This window comes from Muscardinus avellanarius (genome assembly GCF_963383645.1).
Source record: "Muscardinus avellanarius genome assembly, chromosome: 15".
Lineage (NCBI taxonomy): Eukaryota > Metazoa > Chordata > Mammalia > Rodentia > Gliridae > Muscardinus > Muscardinus avellanarius.
In genome coordinates this window covers 50,589,658-50,615,901 of record NC_137801.1, presented here as the reverse complement: position 1 = coordinate 50,615,901, position 26,244 = coordinate 50,589,658, and the positions used below count along the sequence as shown (strand labels likewise).

Genomic DNA, 26,244 nt, shown 5'->3' with positions numbered 1-26,244 from the left:
CAAAAAAATAATAAAAAAAATAAAATTTCATTTTCAACCTGGCATCTTGCCCTTTACCTAAAAGTATCAGTACTTTGCCCTAAAGTGCCAGTATAGTACTTAACTCCTAAGAGTTTATTCTTCATTGAGTCATTTTCTCTGTAGAGTTTGTTTTCTTTGTTATTAATAGTGATTGAGGAATCAGAATTTCCTCACTTTCAGGAGGACAGAATCAATGACCCATCAATATATGTTTACTGCCTTTTCCCTCCTGTCCCCAAGTATTTTAGTGCCCTTACTCCCTAGTGTTTTCTGGGGTTAAGATAAATCAATTTATTTCTTTACCACCTTTACAACTAACTTAGTTCTCGGCTTTCTTTATATTATGAGTTCCCTTGCCTCTTGTTTTCTCTTTTCCATGCCTTACTAGCTCTCTTCTATGTTTTTCCTTTCCAATTTTCTGTGTGGGTATATACCTCTGTAAATTTCTTTATTTTGGTTTCAGTGCAGTTTTTGGAAGCAGTAAACGCATTGAAGTCTCCTAATAGTGTTAGCCATTGTGAGCTTTCCTCTAATAATACAGATGTAATTTTTTTTTAGTTAGTGCTAAAAAAAGAAAAACTATAGGTGAATTTATAGTACAACTGAAGATGTATTTATGAATACAGATGCAAAAATCCTTTAACAATTTTACATCTTGTCCAAGCGATTCCATGTACCAAAATGGTTCTCATTTTCATTAATAAACAAAAAGTCATTATCAAAAATATTGTTTAGGAAAATAACCTTCAAAACAATCGCACAATAAGCCGGGCGTGGTGGCGCACGCTTGTAATCCCCGCACTTTGGGAGGCTGAGACAGGAGGATCGCACAGGTTCGAAGCCAGCCTCAGCTACTTAGTGAGGCTCTCAGCAACTTAGTGAGACCCTGTTTCCAAATAAATTATAAAATAGATCTGGGAGTATAGCCCGGAGGTAGAAAGCCTCTGGGTTCCACCCCCAGTACCACACACACACACACAAAAAAAAAAAACAATCCCACTGTCAAATAGAATCTAAGTGTTTGATGGCTATTCATATCATGAAATACAAGAGTATGGTGGCCGGCACGAGTTTGGATTCATCATGGATAATCTGTCACCAGAAGAAATTCAGCTGAGGGCAAACCAGGTTACTGATGAGTCTCTAGGAAGTACAAGAAGAAGAATCCTGGGTTTAGCCATCGAGTCTCAGGTTGCAGGAATCAAGACCATCACTATGCTGGACGAACAAGGGGAACAACTAAACCGAATAGAAGAAGGCATGGACCAAATAAAGACATTGAGAGGCAGAGAAGACTTTAACAGAGCTCAACAAGTACTGCGGCCTTTGTGTCTGCCCATGTAATAGTACGAAGAACTTCAAGTCTGGGGAGGCCTATAAGACCACCTGGGGAGAAGGTGGAGACAGCTCACCTAGCAATGTAGTGTCTAAGCAGCCAGGCTGGGTAATAAATGGTCAGCCTCAGCAACCAGCCACAGGAGCAGCCAGTGGTGGATACATTAAACATATAACTAAGGATGCCAGAGAGGATGAGATGGAAGAGAACCTGGCTCAAGTAGGCAGCATCCTAGGAAATCTAAAGAACATGGCGCTGGACATGGGCAACGAAATCGAGGCTCAGAATCGACAAATAGACCGGATCACAGAGAAGGCTGATACCAACAAAAATCGAATTGACACTGCCAATGCCAGAGCCAAGAAACTCATTGATAGCTCCCCTTGTACTTTCATTATTCACCCTCTGGCTCTTCCGCTGAGTCATGACCTGTCAGAGTTTGAATTTTGGTTGTATACACGCTTCTAATCAGGGGATGCTGTGGAAGGAGGGCCAGAAGAGTCGCAGCCTCCTGTTTGTTGTTCTCCCTGTCTCTTTGATGGTAGACTGTTGCTTATCCTTTTTCCTAGTGTGTCCTTCTCAGTCCGTACTCTCAATCGGCTTCACACACCACACAGTGTTTTCATCCTCCCAGCTACTTGAGCAGGGTCTTTTGCTTTCAGGATTGGGAAGCACTGCCCACAACTGCCCTGCCAATGTGGGTGCAGGGGAGAGGTGTGACCTCAGCAAAACCTGCAGGCCACAACACGAAAAGCTGCACACCATGGTAAAGATCAAGTTAGACTTAGTGCTTAAGTTACAGGGTTCTGTTTTGTTTCTTTGCAGTGAAGGTAACACTTGGTTTGGAGCTTTGCTACACAATAGTTTTGCCACACGTCTCCGGTTTTACAACCTGTGCTCCAAAGAGAAAAATGGGTTTTCTCAAAGTGAGTTCAAGTTACGAACTCTTTGTGATTCATACTGCTATTTCATATTGCACATTCAGGAATACTTTATATAAATAAGTGGCCTTTTATTTTCATATTATTAGTAATATCATGGCCCTGTTACAGGCCTATTAACCTCATAAATTTATCATTAATCTTTGAAGAAAAATATGTAAATATATGTGTGTAACATGAGGGTTTCTATCTAAAGCAAGGCTTAAAATTTTTGGAAAAGTTTGACAAGCCAGGCTTGGTGGTGCACACCTGTAATCCCAGTACTTGGGAGGCTGATACATGGTGATCACAGCATGGAGGACAGCCTCAACAACTTAGCGAGGCCTTCCGCAAGTTAGTGAGACCCAGTTTCAAAACAAAATAATAATATCAGGCTGGGAATGTAGCTCAGAGATAGAATGCCCCTGGGTTTCATCCCCAGCAAGAAAAAAGAAAATTTTTTTTTTTTTTTTTTTTGTGATACTGGGGTTCCTGGAGGCCCTTCTACCTCTGGGCTACACTCCCAGACCTATTTTTACATTTTTATTTGGAGACAGGGTCTCCTAAGCCAGCGCACACAGCTGGCTTCAATCCTCCTGTCTCTGCCTCCCAAGAGCAGGGATTACAAGTGTGTACCACCACGCCTGGCTTGAAAAAAATATTTGATAAAGTATATCGTGTGAATTCAGATTTACCTCAATGCTAAGAATTATGTTTAGATAAGAAAAAATATTTTGATCTCAGGTAGAAAAATAGATTGCTTTGAGTTTTATGTAGCTTTAAACTCTTAAAAATTAGCATTTATTCTTACTCAAATTGTTTGGAAGATGATTCATTTGGCCTAGTTATCGATGACTGCACTGTCTCTCGTAGCCTTGTGATCGACTACGTCCAGAATCATGTTTATGTGCATCCTGAACAGTGTGTGGGAATCTAATTATTTGTCACCTTTATGTAAAATCACCACCTGCTTGATTCTTACTATTAAACTTTGTAACCACTAAAAAAAAAAATACAAGAGTATAAAAGAATAAAATGGAACTTTATGTACTAATATTGAAAGCTTTATAGTATATTCTAAGCAAGCATGATTGTGGGAAGGTGTAGTTAACAACTAGATATTTTATTTTATTTTTATTTTTATTTTTTTAGGTCTGGGGATGGAACCCAGAGGCATTTGACCTCTGAGCCACACCCCCTGCCCTATATTTTATTCTTTATTTTTAAACAGGGTCTCACTAAGTTGTGGAGGGCCTCACTAAGTAGCTGAGGCTGTCCGCAAACCACAATCCTCCGGTCTCAGCCTCCCAAATGCTGGGATTACAAGCGTGCGCCATCACGCCCGGCTACAAACGTATTTCCAATATTTCATGTTTTGTATTTTTATTCTTTTTGGTGGTGTTACATTTTTTAAATGTATATTTGTGGCATGTATATGCATAGAAAATACAAATAAAATTCAAAATCAAATTGTGTTGATGGGCTTTTTGCACAATTTATTAATCTTAAGCCAAAAATTCTTTTAAGTGTTAATCATTTGGGACTGAAATATTTATGCCTTATTATACATATTCTTAAACAAAATTAAGTCTTATTGCTAGCTCAACCATCACTTTGTAAATATCAGATTGATGCCTTTTTATGCTTTAATTCTTCTATTTTTCAATATTTGTGGTATAGAAACCAAATAACACAGTAACAATAATGGCAGCTAAAGCATTTACCAAACACTGCATACCAAGTACATTGCCAAAGTGCTTTACATTTTGTTTTCAATTTAATTTTAAAAAGTTAAATGAGACCTAAATACTATAATCAATTAATTAATATTATAGCATTTCACTTGTATTCTGGTAAAGTATTAATATATCAGCCAGGGTTCTCTAGTTACGAAGCAACTTAGGTATGAAAGATAAGTTACGTATAAGTTGTATTTTATCCACTAGAGTGCTGAAAGATTCTGAACTAAATAAAGTGTTTACAGTTAGCTCTCTTAACCTGTAGGACCAGGGCCTGTATTAAGTTTTATGGAATAGATTCAAAGTGAATGGAAACCTGTGGGCATCAATTACTTTTTGGAGAGTGCACAGAGCTTTAATAGGATTTTCTAAGAGGTCTATTAACTCATAAAAGGCCCAAACACTGAATTGCATCATCCTTAAATATTAGTTTTTAAGAACCATTTTATGTGTTTATGCAGATTGAAACAATAATGTGTACTTAGCGGTGAAGAATCCACATGAACAGAGACTACAAACTTTTTTATTTTAAATTTTTTTTTAATTATAAAATTTGAGAAGTGAATCACTATCGCCAAGGACATTTTCAGCTTCCAAATGTTATGATTGTTAGTCCTATTATTGGGGAAAATGATCATTTTCCCACAGTGAAATATTGCTGAATTGAGTTCATAGGCTTCATTAAAAACTTAAGAAACACAAGCCGGGTGTGGTGGCACACGCTTGTAATCCCAGCATTTGTGAGGCTGAGACCGGAGTTCGCGGACAGCCTCAGCTACTTAGTGATGCTCTTCGGAACTCAGTGAGACCCTGTTTCAAAATAAAGAATAAAACATTGGGCAGGGGGTATAGCTCGGAGGTCAAATGTCTCTGGGTTCCATCCCCAGACCCGCAAAAAAACTTAAACAGTACAAAAGTTGAAGATACTGAGAGTGCTACCTACCAGTCAATGTTAATAATTTCAGATAATTTCTTTCCTACACTCTGTATTCAGATACGCAATTTTGTGAGAGAGAGTGAGAGAGAGAGAGAGAGAGAGAGAGAGAGAGAGAGAGTGTGTGTGTGTGTGTGTGTGTGTGTGTGTGTGTGTGTGATCTGTCCCACACACAGACATGGGATTGAATCCAGAGGCATTCTGCCTTCAGGCTACACCCCCAGCCCAGTTTTTATTTGGAAACAGGGTCTTACTAGGTTGATGAGAGTCTCACTACTTGCTAAGGCTATCCTCGAACCTGTGATACTCCTGTCTCAGCCTCCCAACTACTGGGATCACAAGCATGTGCCACCACATCTAGCCAGATACATGATTTAGAAAATGATTTCTAATGTCTTAATGACTGTACTAAGTAATCTTTTATATTTTAAGTGACATGTTAAAAAATATTTTTTAATTCTTCAATAGGGAAGTTTGGTTGGCTTAGTGGATTATCCAGATGATGAAGAGGATGATGAAGAAGAAGAAACATCCCCCAGGAAAAGACCTCGTCTTGGCTCATAAAATATTTCCTGGGGGAATCCCCAACATGTGGTCTTATTAAAATGCTGCAATTGTTCAATGAGCTGAAAATCTGAATCAGAAAGATTTCTCAGTTGAACTTACAAAAATACAAGGAGTAGCAGAAGATACTCAAGTGTATCATCTAGGAGAGATTAGTTCTGTAAAAAACCAGGATTCCCAGGAACTTGATTGCTTGCTAGTAATTAAGGGGTTTGCCTTTCAGGCTGTAAAAACATTTTTTAAAATTAAAAAAGGTTTGTCACCGGAACCTGGGAGATAGCTTCTCAGCAGGAAAAGTCTCAGGTTTTGGGAGATTCTGGGGGGAGGGTAAAAGTTGGTAAAATAATATTAGTGCAGGGTTGTTCCAGGGGATGTCCAATCTAGAAATAATTTAAAACTTCAGTTGCAAACCCAATAACATTACTTGTATAATGGTGCTGGCCATGTTATTTTTATCAATTGCCTCTTTTAAAAAAAAATTATGGAAAACAAATTGAACTACCAAAAATGAAGCCAAGCTGTGGGACCATTTCTTTGAAGATTCCATAGAATCTCAGCCATTGGGTAGTTGGAGGGATGTACACTCTCTTACGGCACATGTTGAGTTTTCTACAGGAATTTTCAGTTACGTATTTTTGACAAAAATAGGCTGGATTCAAAATTTATAGTTTTGTTACTAAACTGAAAAATCAGCACTTTTAGAGATAAACGCAGCCAAGAAATAGTTCATTCATATTTCAAAATGTTACTTTAGAAACTTGGGAGTAAACAGAACAGAATGTTTCTAACCACCGGCCACTACAATCCTTTGTGGAAGATATTCTGAAATCACTTTCTGCTTTGTAAGTAAGGTTGGGTCTATCTTAAGAGCTACAGGCAAGTTTAAAGTATAATATAAAGACTAATAAAGAATAGTGTTAAACTGACATTTGAAGCCATTTTGATCCAAGAAGTTACTTAAGTGTCAAAGTCATATACAGCACTTGAAGTTTTTCCATAAACAAGGATGAAATAAAATGCTTTTTATAAAGAATAAAAGCACATTCCATGTACGTAAATGAATTTAAAATAGAGGCAAACAAGAGGTTTTATTTTTAGAACAGCAAGCTAACTGTAAATATTTTAATATTTGCTCATCTGTGATCTGAGATCATGCTGAGATGAGAAACATGTCCCCAAATTACAACTTAATACATTGGGGGGAAAACCTAAAAACAGTAATTCCAGCGACAGTCTTTAGATCACCTTTGTAATGTGTTATGGGTCCATTTTTCTTGGAATAGCTTAAACTGAAGCAGTTTCCCCTGTTTTGGAGATTTTGTAGTTAATTTTAATTTTGGCTATTGTTTGGAAAAGATGGGCTGTCTGTGTAGATATGAAGTATAGTTTTTCCATAAAACAGAAGTTTATTTTGTATTAAAAATACCACTGTACTTGTTTTACACCATTTGTATACATGTGGTGATAAATGCTGAACTGTAAAATTCAGGAATTAAAATGTGACCCTGTAATTCCATGATTGATGATTGTGTTTTGTTGTAAATGTAACTATTTTACATTATCTTTTACAAGCAAATAATCCACAAACTTATAAACCACTAGCTCCATATACCAATCTGAATGAAAGTCCCAAACAAACAGACAAGGATCGACAGTATTTCAGTGTCACCGACTGCTTACCAAAGGTGAGCCGTGGGCAGAAAGTCTCAGCAAGCGATTCTTACCTCTTTGGATTCAGGTATACATATAATCCAAACCTTCAAATGTGTCAGGCTGCTTTTAACCAAGATATACTTTAAAGCAAGTTCTGTCGAGCCCATTTCTTAGCTCTTATTAAGTTCCTTTTTATAATTAATATCCCAGGTCTAAAGTAATTTCCCTATGTACTGCTGACTCTAAGTTCCAGTGGGGAGCATTATCTTTGTACCTGTGAAGACTTCCATCTTCCTTTCTGAAGAACTGTCACCAAGTTCTTCATCACAGCCCTAACCTTTTCTTACAGCAGAAATGTGTGAATGGTTGACAGTTTCCATGATATACATCCTTACCCAAAAAATGAAAATAAAATATACCTTGAAAGCACAACTAAGAAGATCCCACTTCAGCTGCTGTTTTAAGACTACCCCAAGGCAGAACTTTCTCTTCACTCAGTGAAGCAAGCCAGGGCTACTTTTATATGCCTTAGATCCTCTAAAATATCTGTAAACATGTATCCAATATAAAAACTATTTTAATAAAAAGTTACGTGAAACATTTGTGTTTTAATCACTAGTTTTTCTTCTTAAACTAGTTTTGGTTTTCTTTATAAGAGTTTTATAATCAGGAAGGCACAGTGGTGTATGCCTATAATCCCAGCTATTCAGGAAGCCGAGACAGGAAGATTGAACGTTCAAGCCGGTCGTGGTGGTGCACGCTTTTAATCCAGCATTCAGGAGGCTGAGACAGGAGGATCATGGTTCACAGACAGCCTCAGCTACTTAGTATGGTCCTTTGCAACTCCGTGAGACCCTGTTTCAAAATATAAAGAATAAAAATATGGGGCTGGGGATGTCACTCAGTGGTAGAATGCCCCTGGGTTCCATGCCTAGTACCGGGAAAAAAACAAAATGAAAGTTCAAAGCCATAGCCAGGCATGGCAACACATGCTTGTAATCCCAGGATTTGGAAACTGAGACAGGAAAATCACAGGTTTGAGGCCAGTCTTATCAACTTGGGGAGACCCTGTTTCAAAATTTAAAAATAGTGCTGGGGGTATGGCTTGGAGATAAAATGCTCCTAGGTTTGATCCAGTACCTCCCCCCAAATATTCAAGGGTAGCCGGAACAACTTAGTAAGATCCTGTCTCAGCCGGGCGTGGTGTCGCAGGCTTGTAAACCCTGCGCTTGGGAGGCTGAGACAGGAGGATCGCACAGGTTCAAAGCCAGCCTCGGCTATTTAGTGAGACCCTGTTTCCAAATAAAATATAAAATAGGTCTAGGAGTGTAGCCCGGAGGTAGAAAGCCTCTGGGTTAAAAAAAAAAAAAAGACCCTGTCTCAAATGTATTTAAAAGGTTTAGCCAGGCATGGTAGCACATGCTTGTAATCCTGATACTGAGGCTCAAGAACAGCCTTAGCTATGTAGTGAGACTCAGCAACCTAAAGAGATCATGGTTCAGAACAATTAAAAAAAAAAAAAGATTGGAGGAGTAGCTTAGAGGTATAATGCCCCTGGGTTCAATCACTAGTACTATGAAAATTTAAAAGTTTATAGATTTTTATTTGGTGGGGAGGGAGTTACTAGGGATTGAATCCTGAGGTACTCTACCACTGAGCTACACCCCCAACCCTGTTTATTTTTTATTTTGAAATAGGGTCTAAGTTACTGCACACTGGCTTCAAACCTATAATCCTCTTGTCTCTGCCTCCAAAATACTAGGATTGCAGGCTTGTGTCACTGCCTAGATTTAAGGAGATCAAAATGAAATCCTATAATAAAAAAGGGGTGGATTTGGGATATCAATTGTGGATGTTTTTGTGAAATGTCTACAGAGAACTATTCCATGGTCTTTTAAAAGACCTACACCCAATGATAGCTCTTTGGGCCTTCTTCACTACCACCCAACCCTACCACTGAAGGTAGGGGCTAACCCCGTCAATCTAGTTTACTATATCCTTAGTACAAACAGTAGCTATCCAAGTTAGAATGAACGAACACACTATCAACTAGTTTCTGTATCCTCTAAGAAAACATCTAGGATCAGTACAAGGAGCTGCCTTCCCTACTGCCCTCTACCTCACATCCCTATACCCTTTACCCTATATTTGCATTTACAAAAATATATTTACTCGCTGGTTGTGGTGGTGCATGATTGTGATTCAAGCTCTCCAGAGGCTGAGACAGGAGGATCACACAGGTTCGAAGCCAGCCTCAGCTACTTAGGCTCTCAGCAACTTAGACCCTGTTTCCAAATAAAGTATGAAATAGGTCTGGGAGTAGAAAAACCCCCTGGGTTCTAGTCCCAGTATCCCAGTATACACACACACACACACACACACACACACACACACACACACACACAAGTATATATATTTAAAGTATTTACTTAAAACAGCCTTGATTTAAGGATTAAATAATTTATTTTTAAGAAAATTTGGACTTCTGTTTTGCTAATTTTAATTATTACTTATTAATAACTTCTTCTTTAAGTTTCTCTGCAAGCAATCGCCTCTTTAATAATGTTTGTTTCTCCTCTGCTGTCATTTCTGGTTTCTCTGTCATTTCCTTTAAAAAAAAAAAAAAAGGAAAAAAATTGGCTGTGATATAAAATGTGTTCGTTTAAAACTGCCAACATACTGTCTCAAAAGAACAAAGACGAAGAGTATTTTCGGGGGTGGGAGATAGTCTAGGTTCCCTAAATCTCTTTTGTAAAATTTCTTGGGACAGTAGTCTGTTAGAGGTGGTGGTTCTAGGACTGACAGAACATTTCAAACATTAAGATGAACACTATGAACTCAAACAAGAAGAATGTATAATGAAATTGCTATTTTTTTTTTACGGGTCTAGGGATGGAACCCAGGGGCATACGACCTCCGAGCTACACCACCTACCCTATTATTTTATTTATTTATTTATTTATTTATTTATTTATTTATTTATTTATTTATTTATTTTGGTGGTACTGGGGTTTCTGGTAACCCTTCTACCTCTGGGCTACACTCCCAGACCTATATTTTTATTTGTCTTTTGTTTGTTTGTTTTTTGGGATTTTTGCGGGTCTGGGGATGGAACCCAGGGGCATTTGACCTCCGAGCTACACCTCCTGCCCCATTTTTTATTCTTTATTTTGAAACCGGTCTCACTGAGTTGCAGAGGGCCTCACTAAGTAAGGCTGTCCGCAAAACACGATCCTCCGGTCTCAGCCTTCCGAATGCTGGGATTACAAGCGTGCACCACCATGCCCGGCTCTATATTTTTATTTGGAAATAGGGTCTTTTAAGCCAGCGTGGCTGGCTTCGAACCTGCACGATCCTCCTGTCTCTGCCTCCCAAGCGCGGGGATTACAAGTGTGCGCCACTACACTAGGCTTATTTTTTTATTCTTTATTTTGAAACAGGGTCTCACTAAGTTACAGAGGGCCTCACTAAGTAACGGAGGCTGTCCGTGAATAGCGATCCTCTGGTCTCAGCCTTCCGGATGCTGGAATTACAAGCGTGCGCCACCACGCCCGGCTTAAATGCTATTATTTCTACCTCACAATACACTTACCACAACTCACTCTCTTCCTAGAAGATGTAGCAGCTATTGTTCTAGCAAGGTGGTTAGTATCAATAGGTCTATAAGCAAAATTCATAAAAGGTGTATATAATTTTGAGAAGTCTACCTCTAGATCTGCAAATTTTGACAACACACCAAAATTCTGACATACCTCTTCCTCCCCAGTAGGTTTTCCTTTCTGCTCCGCATTTTGTATGTGCTTAGTCCTCATTTCCTTTCTCATAGACATCAATTTATCTCTCTTCTGCTTGAGATAGTGTTCTCGTTGCCGCAGTTCTTCTGTTCCAAGAGCTGACAAATTCTGAGTCAAATAAGAAAAAGAACTATCTAAATTCCAGTCTATAAAATAAGTGGCAAAGATACCTACTGACTCAATCATATTCAATTAAAAGAGTTCAGGATCACAACAAAAGCCATACACAGAGCTGTGTACATTGTTCTCAGTTCATCATTTTGCTCTGTGTGTGTGTGTGTGTGTGTGTGTGTGTGTGTGTGTTTTACTGGGGATAAAACCCAGGGAATTTTACCTCTGAGCCCTATTTTATTTTATTTTTTTTTATTTGGAAACAAGGCCTCACTAAGTTGCTAAAGCTGGCCACAAACCTGCGATCCTCCTGTCTCAGCCTCTCAAGTACTGGGATTACAAGCGCGTTCTGCAACACCCAGCTTGCTCATAGATCTTTTAAATTTATGTTTTTACTTACTGCTATTGGTCCTTCAATCCTTGCATGTTCTAAGCCAGGTATCTTCAGGACAGAAGAAGTTTCAGGCAACATTTCCACCTTTCTTGCCAAAGGTTGCACTGACTGATTAGCAAAATGCACTTTTTCTGGTAATAGACAATGAGACCAATTAGAATATTATAAGAAATATAAGTATAAAGATAGATTCACCAAAATCAGCTAACAATAATACTTAGTATTCCTCATATTCACTCAATCAGTGCCTATATTGCACCAAGCACAAGGTAAGAACAATAAACATGGTCTCTGTCCATAAAAACCACAGAATACAACATTTCTTCTTATGACATTTTAATAAATACCAAGCTCTTTGTACTTTACTCTCACTACAAAAAGATATAATCCTGTTTAAATATTAGAAAGACACTATGATGTAATATAAGGGTGCTACACAATCCAAATCAACTGTATACTAATTTCTTGCTAATTATATAATCAGTTTCCAAATTTTTGCTTAGAGGCAAAAACTCTTAAGTGATATTTATAAAACAGTTATTGCAAAGCTATACTTTTTTGCTTTACAAAAGTAACAGTAGTGTCAATTATTTTTGTTTGTAATTACATATGGAAGATAACTATAAGCCTGCCACTACATTAAGAAAGTGTAACAAATCTAAAGCAAGCCGAACTCCTCTGCGCCATTTTTTATTACAAGATTAGATGATTTAAAAAAAAAAAAGAGAGAGACAAAGCATATTCAGTATAAGTACATAGGCTGTGAAAGAAAGTAGAGTGAGATAAGCAAAATTACATGCAACTGATGCAAAGAACTGATATATAATGTGCGACAGGAGCTGGGTGTGGTGGCGCACAGCTGTAATCCCAATACTCAGAGGCTGAGACCAGGAGGATCGTGAGTTCACAGCCAGCCTCAGCAATCTAAAGAGGTCCTCCGCAATTTAGTGAGGCCCTGTTTCAAAAATAAAAAATAAAATCGGTCTGGGAGCAGGGCATGGTGGCCCACACTTGTAATCTCAGTACTTGGAAAGCTGAGACATCGGAGGTTCTCGGCCAGCCTAGCTACTTAGTGAGGCCTTATTTCAAAATAAAGATAAAAAATAGGGCTGGGGGTATAGCTCAGAGGTAGAATGTCCCTGGGTTCAATCCCCATTACTGCAAAAAAATAAATAAAATCAGGCTGAGGGTAGGAGTAACTCAGAGGTAGCAAACCTCAATACCAGAAGAAACAAAAAAAGTAGGAGAACGTGGTACATGTCTCTAAATGATTAGTAATCATGCCAGTGTAGAAACCAGAAAAGGAACTCTGCAAGAAACTTCACAAAGGTCTGCTGCTCTGGCATGAAGCAGATAACTGCAGTGCCAGGGAGGCTGGAGGAAGAAAAGCTCTATAGGCCCCTGTAAAGAGAATCTCTGTGAAAGAGATGAACGGGACCCAGCCCTCCCAACAACCTCAACAGGACCACAGAGCTAACTTAAAAATAAAAATGAGATTACAAGTCATTTACAATATTCAGACAGTTAAAACATAGCCTTATTTATTTATTTATTTATTTATTTATTTATTTATTGGTGGTACTGGGGGTGGAACCCAGGGGCTTTCTACCTCTGGGCTATACTCCCAGACCTATTTTATATTTAATTTGGAAACAGGGTCTCACTAAGTTGCTGAGAGCCTCACTCAGTAGCTGAGGCTGGCTTCGAACCTGTGTGATCCTCCTGTCTCAGCCTCCCAAGCGCGTGAATTACAAGTGTGAGCCACCACGCGCGGCTACATAGCCTTTTTCTTTTTTTAAACTGATGGTGACTCTGGCAGATATAGGCTTGGCCCCCAAATATGGAACCGTAGAGTTGGAAAAGATACAGTTCCATTCATTGCTGAAGACAGGAAAACCCATACATATAAATGCTTATATTCGATTCACATACTTACTCTAGATAATTCTTGCCTTGAGTTAATTATGAACATATTATATAATCTCAAACATAGAGACAAAAGTACCTAAAGACAAAATACTCTGATTTCTAAGAAAGAAGGATCAAAAAGCCTAAAGAAATACCAGTTCTTCTCTGGCAACACTGCATCAATCTGTGAACAGAGACTATTTCTAGCAGGAACCAAGGAAAGACATGAGCAAAATGACAAGAAAGCAGGTCAAGTACCTTTCAAAATTAGGTTGTCTTAGTGGGTTTCCATTCCTTTGCATAAAATAATTACCTGATATATCAAACATGTCCATTTAAAAACATTTGAGCCGGGCGTGGTGGCACACACTTGTAATCCCAGCATTTGGGAGGCTTAGACCGGAGGATCGCGGTTTGCGGACAACCTCAGCTACTTAGTGAGGCTCTCTGCAACTCAGTGAGACACTGTTTCAAAATAAAGAATAAGCCGGGTGTGGTGGCACATGCATGTAATCCCTGCGCCAACCTTACTGGCTTAAAAGACCCTGTTTCCAAATTTAAAAAGTAGAAAATAGGTCTGGGAGTGTAGCCCGGAGGTAGAAGGGTTTCCACGAATCCAAGTACCACCAAAAAAATTAATAATAAAATAAAGAATAAAAAATAGGGCAGAGGTCTTAGAGCTCGGAGGTCAAATGCCCCTGGGTTTCATCCCCAGACCCCCCAAAAAATTTAAAAACAAAACATTTTGAAAATCAAAATCATTACTTTTGAAATTACCTGCCATTTGTTCTGTCACTGATGTGTATAACTGAGTTATATGTGGTTTGAGATGAAGTTCTCTACAGCTTCACTTACTAAGCAGATAAAGAACTACATAGAACAAATTTATTTTATTCAAATTATGTCAGACACAAGCTTTAAACAGTATATGTACTTACGTTTTTATAAAGCAAAGATAAAGTTAGATCAGCAAATTGGAACAGCATTGGTAGGATCTAGAGTAGGAAGGAGCTTTCATAGATATAATTTAAGTGAAGTTATTTCTACTTAGAGTCTCCAGAGTATGATAAAAAAAAAGAGAGAGAAATGATTTGATATACTAGGAAGAAAAAAGTAAGATAACTTCACAAATGTCTTTTTGTTTTATATCCCCCAATTATTTTACTTTATTTTATTTTTTGGTATTAGAGATTGAACCCAGGGGCATTCTACCTCTGAGTTACACTCCCTCCAACAAGTCTCATTTTTTATTCTTTATTTTGAAACAGGGTCTCATTAAGTTGCAGAGGGCCTCACTAAGTAGCTGAGGCTGTCCCTGAACCACAATCCTCCTGTCTCAGCCTCCCAAGTACTGGGATTGCAAGTGTGGGCCACCATGCCCAACTTAATCTCCTATTTTTTTTTTTTTTGGGTGGTACTGGGGTTCCTGGAAGCCCTTCTACCTCCAGGCTACTCTCCCAGACCTATTTTTACATTTTTATTTGGAAACAGGGTCTCCTAAACCAGCGCGCGGGGCTGGCTTCGAACCTGCGCGATCCTCCTGTTTCTGCCTCCCAAGCGCGGGGATTACAAGCATGCGCCACCATGCCCGGCGTCTCTCTCCTATTTTTTTTAACAACTAAGATTTTAGTTCCTTAAAAATCAATGGGTACTCTAAGCAAACTAGGAATAGAGAAGTCTTCCTCAATTTGATAAAGAATATCTACCCCAAAATACCAGATGTGGTGATGTGGTGGTATATAGTGGTAATCTCTGCTACTTGGGAGGCTGAGGCAGGAGGATCACTTGAGCCCAGCAATTTGAGACCAGCCTAGACAATGCAGTGAGAGCTGGTCTCACCACCCCTCTGCAAAACAAAAAAAAGAATATCTATCAGAAAAACCTGCAATAAAACCGTAATTGATGGTGAGAAACTAGAAGCTTTCCCAATAAGATTAGGAAAAAGACAAGAATGTTCCAGTAAGACAAGAAAAGAAATAAAATGTAGTGATTGGAAAGGAAGAGATAAAACTGTATTTTAGATTGACATGATCATCTACATAGAAAATATAAAAGAAATGGCAAACCAGGCCTGGAAGTACACATCTGTAATACCATACTTGGGAAGCTGAGACAGGAAGATCACAGGTTCAAGGCCAGACTCAGCGACATAGTGAAGCCTTTAACTTAGCTAGATTCTGTTTCAAAAGAAAAGATAAAGAAGGAAGGAAAGAAGGAAAGGAGGGAGGGAGGAAGACAGTGATAAAAACTGGAACCAATGGTGATTATAGTAAGCTTGTAGGAGACAAGGTAAATAGATAAAAGTCAATCACTTTCTTTTATACCAGTAATTAACAAGTAGAATTTGAAATTTAAAATAATATTATTTACATTAACACCCCCAAAATTAAATACTTATATGTAAAATCTAACAAAAAACACACAAGATCTGTATGTGGAAAACCACAACATTTTGATGAAAGAAAAAAAAAAAACTAAATAGAGATATTCCAAGCCAGGTGTGGTGGCACATGCTTGTAATCCCAGCATTTGGGAAGCTGAGACTGGAAAATCACGGTTTCCGGACAGCCTCACCTATTTAGTGAGGCCCTCCGCAACTTATTGAGACCCTGTTTCAAAATAAAGAATAAAAAAACAGGGCAGGGGGTGTAGCTCGAAGATTGAATGCCTCTGCATTCCATCCCCAGACCCGAAATAAGTAAGTAAATAGAGATATTCCATGTTCATGAATAGGATGACTCCGGGGATAGGACATGTGAAAATGAGTTCTTCCTGATTTAAGCTATAGATTCAGTGCATTTCTGATCAAAATCCCAGCAAGTTTTATGGATACTGACAAACTGATTCTAAAGTTTATATGAAAAGGCAAAAAGTTAAAAATAGCCAACGCAATACTGAAGAACAAAATTGGAGTACTGATACTACCTAACTTCAAAATTTAATATAAAGCTGCAGTAATCAATACAATATAGCATGGCAAAAGGGGAGGGGGCAAACAGATCAATGGAACAGAATAGGAAGCCTAGAAATAAACCTACATAAATATAGTTAATTGATCTTTGACCAAAGAAGCAAAGGCAATAAAATGGAGAAAAGACAGGCTTCTGAACAAATGGTCCTAGAATAACTAGACATCACATGAAAACAAGAATCTAAACAGACTTTACAACCTTTACCAAAATGAACTCAAAATGAATCAAAGAAATTTAAAATGCCAAACTATAAAACTGCTAGAAGATAGCATAAGAGAAAACTCAAATGCCCATTGGGTATGGTGAGAACATTTTAGATAAAATAACCAAATCACAACCCCTGAAAGAAGGTGAATGAGAAGATAAACTGTATGTGGTACATCCATACAACGGAGTATTATTCACTGATAAAAAGAAAAGAGTTATCAAGACATGGAGGAACCTTAAATGGATATTACTAAGTGAAAAAGGCCAATTAGAAAAAATACATACTCTATGGTTCTAACAAAATGACACTTTAGAAATGGCAGAACTATAGCCGGAACCTTAAATGGATATTACTAAGTGAAAAAGGCCAATTAGAAAAAATACATACTCTATGGTTCTAACAAAATGACACTTTAGAAATGGCAGAACTATAGCCAGGCGTGGTGGCGCACACTTGTAATCCCCGTGCTTGGGAGAGGTGGAGACAGGAGGATTGAGCAGGTTCAAAGCCAGCCACGCTAGCTTAAGAGACCCTGTTTCCAAATAAAAATATAAAAAAATAGGTCTGGGAGTGTAGCCCGGAGGTAGAAGGGCTTCCAGGAACCCCAGTACCACCAAAAAAAAAAAAAAAGAAGAAATGGCAGAACTATGGAAATAGTAAAAATACCACCAGCTGTCAAGGTTTATAGGAAGAAAGAGGGATGAACACACAAAACACAGGATTTTTTAGGACAATGAAGCTTTTGTGTATGATACTATAATGAGGAAGATGTCATTATACATTTTTCAAAATCCATAGAATTGTACGACTCCAAGAGTAAAACCTTATTTCCAAATGAAAGATAAAATAGGGTGGGGATATAGCTCAGAGGTAGAATGTACCTGAGTTCAATCCCTAGCACTACAAAAAAAAAAAAAAAAAAATAGAGTGAACCCTAATGCCTAATGTAAACTATGGGCATTGGGTGATGATGATGTGTCAGTGTGTGTTTATCAGTTGCAGCAAATGTACCACACTCTGGTGAGGGACAGTGATAATGTACAGGCTATGCATGTTGTGAATCTCTGCACTCTCAGCTCGATTTTGCTCTGAACCTAATGCTCTAAAAAAGTAGACTGTGTTAAGAAAAAGAAGATCAGGACATGCAGAGTGGGGCACACCTGTAATCCCAGTACTTGGGAGGCTGAGATGGAAGGATCACAGTTTCTAGAGAAGCATGTGCTAACTTAGCTAGATCCTGTTTCAAAATTTAAGAAAATTAAGCCGGGTATGGTGGCACACACTTGTAATCCCAGCATTTGGGAGGCTGAGACAGGAGGATGGCGGTTTACAGCCAGCCTCAGCTACTTAGTGAGTCCCTTTGCAACTCAGTGAGACCCTGTTTCAAAATAAAGAATAAAAATATGGTTGGGGGTACAGCTTAGAGGTAGAATGCCCCTGGGTTCTGTCCCTAGTACCGAAAACATTTAGGAAAATTAAAAGGTCTGGCAATGTACCGCAAAGGTAGAATGCCCCTGGGTTCAATTCGCAGTACTTGGGAGGCTGAGACAGGAGGATTGCTCAGGTTCAAATCCAGCCTTAGCTACTTAGTGAAGCTCTCAGCAGCTTGGTGAGACCGTTTCCAAATAAAATATAAAATAGGTCTAGGAGCGTAGCCTGAGGCTAGAAAGCCCTGGGTCCCATCCCCAGTACCACCAAAAAAAAAAAAAAAGAAACTTATCTGAATTATAGACATTCTTCTAAAGTCAGAAGAACAAGGTATGTCACAGTTTCACCATTTGAGAGCTCAGTGATACTGGATTCAACTTTTATGATTTTTTATTATTAAGAAAAAGATAAAAGAAAAATACAGATCATAGTATCTACCTCACAGAGTGAATATATATATATGTATGTATGGGTTGAACCCAGAGGCATTCTACCTCCAAGCTATACCCCAGTCCTATTTTTTATTCTTTATTTTGAAAAAGGGTCTCACTGAGTTGAAAAGGGCCTCACTAAGTAGCTGAGGCTGTCCTTGAACCGCATCCTCTAGTCTCAGCCTCCCAAATGTTTGGATTACAAGCATCTGCCACCATGCCCGGCTATAAAAAAATATTTAAAACCATAGGAATCTATGATCAAATGAACAGAATTCATGATTTCGGTTTCATTTCTATTTTAGGATTACTTGTTTATTACACAGTATCAGAAATAGGAGCAGACTGAAAGTGGATTTGTCACATATTAAACAAGTTCATCCACTAACATTTGCTATAAGGATTCTCATCACATTTGAGTTCAAAGACACAATTTCTTTCTAAATATCTGGACAATCAGCTTACTTTCTAGTTGTGATTCAATTAATTAGTAAAATAATATTATCTTTCAAGGTCCAGCTTCTTGCTTACAAATACCATTAAAGTGTGAGCAAGAGAGAGAAGGCCAATGTGGACATATCCTGTATGGGCAGCATCGCACAAAGGCTGGCGGCTCCTTCAAAGAGTTTTACTCACTGCTCTGGGTTCTGGGCTTCACTTAGAACTATGGGACTATAAACACTTTTAGCTGGGTACTTGCTAGCTGCAAACTCTTTAACAGAACTTTAAATACCAAAGTCACTCAATATTCCCTCCCAGGTTTTTTGCAGGTTAAGTATAAAGCAAACTTTATACAATGCTTATGTTTTCATATTATTAGAGAAAATGCAGTATGCCTCAACCTTACCTGAGGGTGGGTGTGCAAAATGTTCACCATCCCCGTGGGAATTGCTCATCTTTGCAGCCTCACTAGTATGCACTGGGAGCGCTTCTGTTTTAGCCTCAGATAACTTCAAGATTCAGAATACAATTAAAAAGAAATATGCAACTTAGATGAATTTTGACGACTATTTACTGTATCCAAACATGTTATTTTTAAAAATGACTGTCTACTGATTTGATAATGAACAAGAGATTCTATTTTCCCAAAGACTTTAACATGTTACTAGCATTTTATAGCTCCTACTTTTTGAGGTACATAAGCATTTCATTTCAAATCATGCAGTTAATGGTAACTAGTATAATTAGGATTTTGGACTTAGAAAGAACTGGGTCCAAACCAGGCTTCACTCTTACTATTCATGTGATTTGAAAATACACCATGAGAGCTGGGCGTGGTGACGCAAACTTGTAATCCCAATACTTGGGAGGCTGAGAAAGGAGGATTGCACAGGTTCGAAGCCAGCCTCAGCTACTGAGTGAGGCTCTCAGCAACTTGGTGAGATCCTGTTTCCAAATAAAATAGGTCTCGGAGTATAGCCCGGAGATAGAAAAGCCCCTGGATTCCACCCCCAGTACCACAAAAAAAAAAAAAAAGAAAAGAAAAGGAAAAGATAAAAAGAAAATACACCAAAAGAAATAAAACTACTGAATTATAAAGTTTTTCCACTAAACCTATATACTGCTACTGTGAAATGCCTAAGTATCCAGTTGGTTTATTCTCATTTATAAAACAGAATGGTATATTTAAACCAAGAAATCATTTAGTCTTAGAAAAAAAGTAATCTAACATCAATTCATTTTTCCGTAAAAATAGAGAAAAATCCAAACTAACGCAAAGCATAGATATCTATATAATAAACCCCTATGTGCTAGGTGATGGCTATATAGGGATTCATTGTTATTATCATATCTATTTTATGTGTTTACAATTCCAAAATAAACAGCCTCAAAAATAAGCCACACACCCCTAAAATAGAAGGAACCTAATATGGTTTGCATATAAAACAGAAGGTTATAACTATAATCTTCTGAAAGTAAATTGACCTTTTGTTCTACACCCTTATATTTAAGAGTCTTCACTAATAACTAAGAATGTAAGGGGTTTAGTCAGAGATACATAAATATCTTTACTCTGCACTGTACTAATATGTTGTAAAATAGGGTTTTCAAAGACAGTGAAATGATACAAACATGTATCATAATCACAAAGAAAAACAACATATAAGTGATTGAGAGATCATTTATATTAGGTTTCCTTTTCCTTTATGGAGATTGGGGAAAAAAGGAAAGGAAAGTATCCACAAAAGGGCAGAAGAAGCTGGGTGTGGTAGCGCACGCTTGTAATCCCAGCATTTGGGAGGTCGAGACAGGAGGATCGGGGTTCGTGGCCAGCCTCAGCTTCTTAGTGAGTCCATTTGCAACTCAGTGAGAGTCTGTTTCAAACTAAAAAATAAAAAATAAAAAGAGGGCTGGAGATGTAGCTCAAAGGTAGAATGACCCTGGGTTCCATCCCTAGTACTGCAAAAAATAAAAATACAAATGGTAGAAGAAAGAATAAATATTAACTTCCCTCTCCTCCATCAGATATATTGTTAATCTATCATTAGGCATTTTACAGAAATAGTTCGTGTGTGTGTGTGTGTGTGTGTGTGTGTGTGTGTGTGTGTGTGGTACTGGGGATGGAACCCAGGGGCTTTTTACCTCTGAGCTACACCCCCACCTGTATTTTTTATTCTTTATTTTTAAACAGGGTCTCACTGATTTGCAAAGGTCCTCACTAGGTAACTAAGGCTGTCCTCAAATCCAGATCCTCCTGTCTCAGACTCCCAAATGCTGAGATTACAAGTGTGTGCCACCATGCCCGGCTCATAGAAATAGATCTTAATAGAAAAACTGTACTCCAGGAAATGTGATACTGAATCATTCTCCAAGCAGGAAATATAAAAAGTCTGCAAGGGACCTTTGGCAGTAGCTATAGTTGCTGCTTCAATACACTAAAGGAGTTGGGAAAATGGAAAAGTAAAACGGTTTTCTCAATATTCTTTTGTTCAGAAAATTAACGGAAATATTTATAAGGAACTCTGCAAAATATAAATAGTATTACAATTTTTGGAGTTGATGATCTTGGTCTTTATCATGGAACTTAAAAGTTAAGTTGCTAGATGAATTATAAAGTAAATAAAGTTATAAAGACAGATTACTTTTTTGTTGTTTTGGTACTAGAGATTGAACTCAGGGCCCCATACATGTTCTACCACTAAGCCACAAAGCCAGCTTCAAGAACTACTTTCTTTATAAGAATGTATAAAGAACACACTCTTGTAAGAAAGTAAATACTTTCTACGTAAAAAAGTATAAAATTTTAAATCAATGCTTAGATTTAAAAAAGATGTTATAAAAAACTCTGAGGAACTGTGTGATTCTATAGAAGCTTAAATGTTAACAGCAAATACTAGGTGCAATGCCGGGCATGGCGGTGCACACTTGTAATCCCAGTACTTGGGAGGCTGAGAGGAGGATCACAGGTTCAGAGCCAGCCTCAGCAACATAGTGAGGCTCTCAGAAACTTGGTGAGACCCTGTTTTCAGATTAAAAAATAAAATAGGTCCAGGAGGATAGCCTGGAGGTAGAAGGCCCCTAGTTTCCATCCTCAGTACTAGTCTCTCACACACACACACACACACACACACACACACACACACACACACACACATTTAGGTGCAAAATTAACAAGAAATAATAGCAGTAAAATCTACTTCTGTTGCATTTGCATGCTCTGCAGGCACCTGTTTTTTTCTCTTCCTTTCTTCCTCCTGGTCATATTCTTCTTTTGACTTCCTGAAATATATAAAAATAAGGTAGAAAAGTAATTTTTTTCTTGTCAAAGAACAAATATCCAAACAATCAATATGGTAACTTGTGACCAAAGCATCCTTTATTTCCAAAAAAGAATGAAGCTGGGCTTGGTGGCGCACACGTGGAATCCCAGTACTTGGGAGGCTGAGACAGGAGGATCGCAGGTTCTCAGCCAGCCTCAGCTACTTAGTGAGGCCCTCTGCAACCTAGTGAGACCCTGTTTCAAATTAAGAAAATTTAGGACTTGGGTGTAGCTCTAGATTCAAACCTCTGTACCATATACACACACAAAGGAATGTAAGCAGCTGGAAATGTGGCTCAGTGGCAGAGGAAATGCCTAGCACTGCAAAAGAAATTAAGTCAAGTAAGTAAAAAAAAACATAATGCAGGTTGAACAGTCCTAATCTGAAAACCTGAAAAGCTCCAAAATCCAAAACTTGCAAGCCAAAGTGACGCTCATAAAGTTGTCTCTTCTTTTATAATTTTTTTTTTTTTTTTTTTTTTTGGTCCTAGAGATTGACCCCAGAGGCATTCTTACCTTCAAGCTACACTCCCAGCCCAATTTTATTTCTTATTGGAAGCAGGTTCTCACTACTGCTTCCAATAAGATTCCAATAGTGGATGAAAGTCCCACTACTGACTGAGGCTGTCCTCAAACCTGTGATCCCCCGTCTCAGCCTTCTAATTACAGGGATTACCACCATGCCTGGCTTGCTTTTGTTTGTTTTGTTTTGTTTTTGCATACTTTGGTTTTCAGATGTTCAGCTTAGGAATACTTAACCCATAAGGTTTATACAAGTATTCCAAAATCTGAAATCTAAGACATTTTGGTCCTATGTATTTCAGAGAAAAGATACTAAACCTATGCATATATATTTTTAAACTCCAAATATCAATTTATTAGCTCTTCAAGAGGCCATTCTATATCTAACTAAAACAAACATGCTCCTCATTTCACTGAATGATTACTCTCAAATGTTAAGATATATTTCAAAAATAAAATTTAACCATACACAAAAAGATAGATGTATCTTTACAAAAACAAGATGGCATAGTAGTTTATCTCTGAATGCAAAAATATTAATATTGTTCTCCAACATCTAAAAGATACACATGGATCTTTTCAGCAAGATAAAAACAGGTGTGTGTTTGATTTAATTTTTACATATTGTGAAAAATACTTATAACATTTTAATTTTTATTGAATCAATGTGGTTCAAGAATTCATTTCTAATAGCATTGAAGCACCTTTAGAGATTGAATTTCAGAGACAATGGTGCTGCAAACTTTTGAATTTTCTCCTTCACAAATAAAAATGTTCAGCCCCCTTATTTTCCCTTTCTCATCAACACAATATATGGTGACAGTTGTTAAATAGAAGCCTTTTACTTGTGGTGAATGAGTGAATTTGAAGTGAGTAAATTTAAACAAATTGATTTTGTTAAAAGCCTTTGTCTCATCACTCAAAGCCATTTTGCCTTTTTTGGGGGTTGCTTGTGTCATGTCATTGTTGCCGTTCACCTGTGTCAAAGCTGGGTCTGTCTGAGTTTTGTTCTCAGCTTGTCCAAAACAGATTCCTTTAAAAATATTTAATTCCTTTGCCAGGCCCAGGCAGCATTTGGAAAATATGATGGGTACACTGTTATTTCAGTTTGATTTCAGCCAGTAGCCCTGCTGTGTCGTCTTATTAACTAAAGAACTACACAGCCATATAAATCTCAAAAATCTCACTGGTGGACACATCCATTTTCTTTACTTGATGGACAGGCGACAACAGTTAGTGAGGATCACATGTATGATTAAAAAACTAGGAAGTGTTTAAAATAACTACTGTTTTATACAACATGGGCCTTCACACATCAAATAAAGATGCAAAATTAGTACATGATAGAGGCCATGTGTCTAAGACCACTGGAGGTATGACAAACGTTTTATAATGTATGCATCTCCCAAAATTCACACATATAGTTGTTTTTTTGTTGTTGTTTGTTTTTGCGGGTCTGGGGATGGAACCCAGGGGCATTTGACCTCTGAGCTATACCCCCTGCCCTATATTTTATTCTTTACTTCGAAACAGGGTCTCACTAAGTTGCAGAGAGCCTAAGTAGCTGAGGCTGTCCGCGAACCACGATCCTCGGGTCTCAGCCTCCCGATTGCTAGGATTACAAGCGTGCGCCACCACGCCCGGCTCACATATATAGTTTTAAAATGATGTATCATTTTGGTTTTCCTCGGTAGAGAATTTGGATATCTTACTAGTTCATAATATTTCCTGTGTAAAATGAATATATATGCAGATAAAACTAAATTATTGCTATTATTAATGAATCATTCAAAAACAAAGAAGAGTACCTAAGAACTTCCCTCAGGATTTTCATTTCTTCCTGTTCGAGGTCACTGACCATATCAGAGCCATCAGTCAAGCAGTCAGGTAATACACCTGTTCAGAACCAATACCACATGGATGAACATCAACTCCACTGAAACACTGATTTTACACTGTACCAGTTTATCAAGCAAAATTATAATCTTTCACACGTGTGTGTGTGTGTGTTACTAAGGATTGAACTCAGGGACTATCTACCTCTGAGCGTGTGTGTGTGTTACTAAGGATTGAACTCAGGGACTATCTACCTCTGAGCTACACCCCCAGCCCTATTCTATTTTTATTTTGAACAAAGTCTCATTAGGTTGAAAGTCTCACTACTTGCTGAGGCTGTCCTCAAACCTATGATCCTCCTGTCTTAGCCTCCCAAGTACTAGGATTACAAGTGTGTGCCACCATATCTTTATAATTTATCACTTTAAAAACATTCCAAGCTCTTGCCTTTTTAACTCTTTCTCATTTTAGAGAATAAGGCCAACCAAAAATAAGCAAAATTCTACCTAAAAATTTCTCAGTAATTATTTGTACTTCTTATTAAAAATAACAATAATCATTGGAGTTGTGGATACAGTTCAGTGGTAGAGCACTTGGCTAGCACTTTTAAGTTTTAAGACCCTGGGCTGGATCCTCCACAATACACACACACACACACACACACACACACACACACACACACACCACATAATATACCACTAAAATCTTTGAGCTAAAATGCTCTCATAAATAACCCTTAAATTGGAAGAGAGTTTGCCAAAAAAAAAAAAAAATACTATTTTTTTAAAGTAGCACTTAAGAGCCGGGCGTGGTGGTACACGCTTGTAATCCCAGCACTTGAGAGGCGGAGACAGGAGGATCGTGCAGGTTCGAAGCCAGCCTCAGCTGGCTTAAGAGACCCTGTTTCCAAATAAAAATAGGTCTGGGAGTATAGCCCGGAGGTAGAAGGCACCTGGGTTCCATCCCCAGTACCACAAATAAATAAATAAATAAATAAATAAATAAATAAATAAATAAATAAATAAATAATAAAGTAGCACTTAAGGTCTCTGTGGTAGAGTGCTTGTCTAGGCCCTGAGTTTGATTCCCCAGTACCACCAAACAAAACAAACAATAACAAAAAAAGAAAAATAATCAGTATGTAATACTCTTCATTCATACTACAATAAACGTTATTGAAAGGGCCCTACTTACTACATGCAAGCACTTTGTGGAGATAAAAAAAATGAGCCATACAATCTCTGCCCTTGGAGCAATGGCTCATATATTAGTATGATAACTATAAACCACAGCAATACCAACTCCGGCCCAAGGCAAATAAAAATTCAAAGGAAGTAATTTTAAATGTTGATTTAACTTATCTTACTACTTAATATTTCTTGAAAGCAAGAATACCAACAATAAGTGCTCTGTTCATATCTATAATTACATTCTACATTAGTAGACTGTCTCTTCATTTTTACCTTCTATTTCTTTATCCCCATATGACTATGAGATCTTGGATCTACTTTGGTTTTATTACTCTAATCCCCTTGATATTTAGATACATTTTTAAATCAAACATTTTATTTTTATATAATTACAGATTCAAATGCAGTTGTAAAAAATTAATATAGGAAGATGCTATATACCCTTTACACAATTTTTCCCAGTTGTAACAGCTTGCAAAACTACAGTGCAATATCACAAGCAGAAAACTGACAAATAACTCGT

General features: G+C 37.8%; 2 protein-coding genes and 1 pseudogene across 8 annotated transcripts in view; 2 read left to right on the top strand and 1 right to left on the bottom strand.

The window, feature by feature from the left end:
• PPP4R3B (protein phosphatase 4 regulatory subunit 3B) overlaps window positions 1-5,514 on the top strand; it is a gene marked incomplete at both ends in the record, with an annotated part of 73,331 nt that extends 67,817 nt beyond the window's left edge. For all 6 annotated transcript variants that reach the window (XM_080711833.1, XM_080711831.1, XM_080711830.1 and 3 more), the window contains one exon: window positions 5,419-5,514. In XM_080711833.1, the coding sequence (XP_080567959.1) occupies window positions 5,419-5,514 (96 nt within the window). The remainder of the gene's footprint in view (window positions 1-5,418) is intronic.
• On the top strand, window positions 1,105-1,731 carry LOC308274264 (synaptosomal-associated protein 23-like; annotated as a pseudogene). Its single transcript has one exon. The product of its transcript is annotated as a synaptosomal-associated protein 23-like (transcript).
• Window positions 5,515-9,673: 4,159 nt separating the features above from the next.
• The window catches only part of CFAP36 (cilia and flagella associated protein 36), a gene marked incomplete at both ends in the record, with an annotated part of 49,066 nt that continues 32,495 nt past the window's right edge, over window positions 9,674-26,244 (bottom strand). Inside the window, 6 exons of the mRNA XM_080711259.1 lie at window positions 9,674-9,775; window positions 10,920-11,069; window positions 11,473-11,597; window positions 19,261-19,363; window positions 22,082-22,133; window positions 24,504-24,591. Of these exons, the coding sequence (XP_080567385.1) occupies window positions 9,674-9,775; window positions 10,920-11,069; window positions 11,473-11,597; window positions 19,261-19,363; window positions 22,082-22,133; window positions 24,504-24,591 (620 nt within the window). The remainder of the gene's footprint in view (window positions 9,776-10,919; window positions 11,070-11,472; window positions 11,598-19,260; window positions 19,364-22,081; window positions 22,134-24,503; window positions 24,592-26,244) is intronic.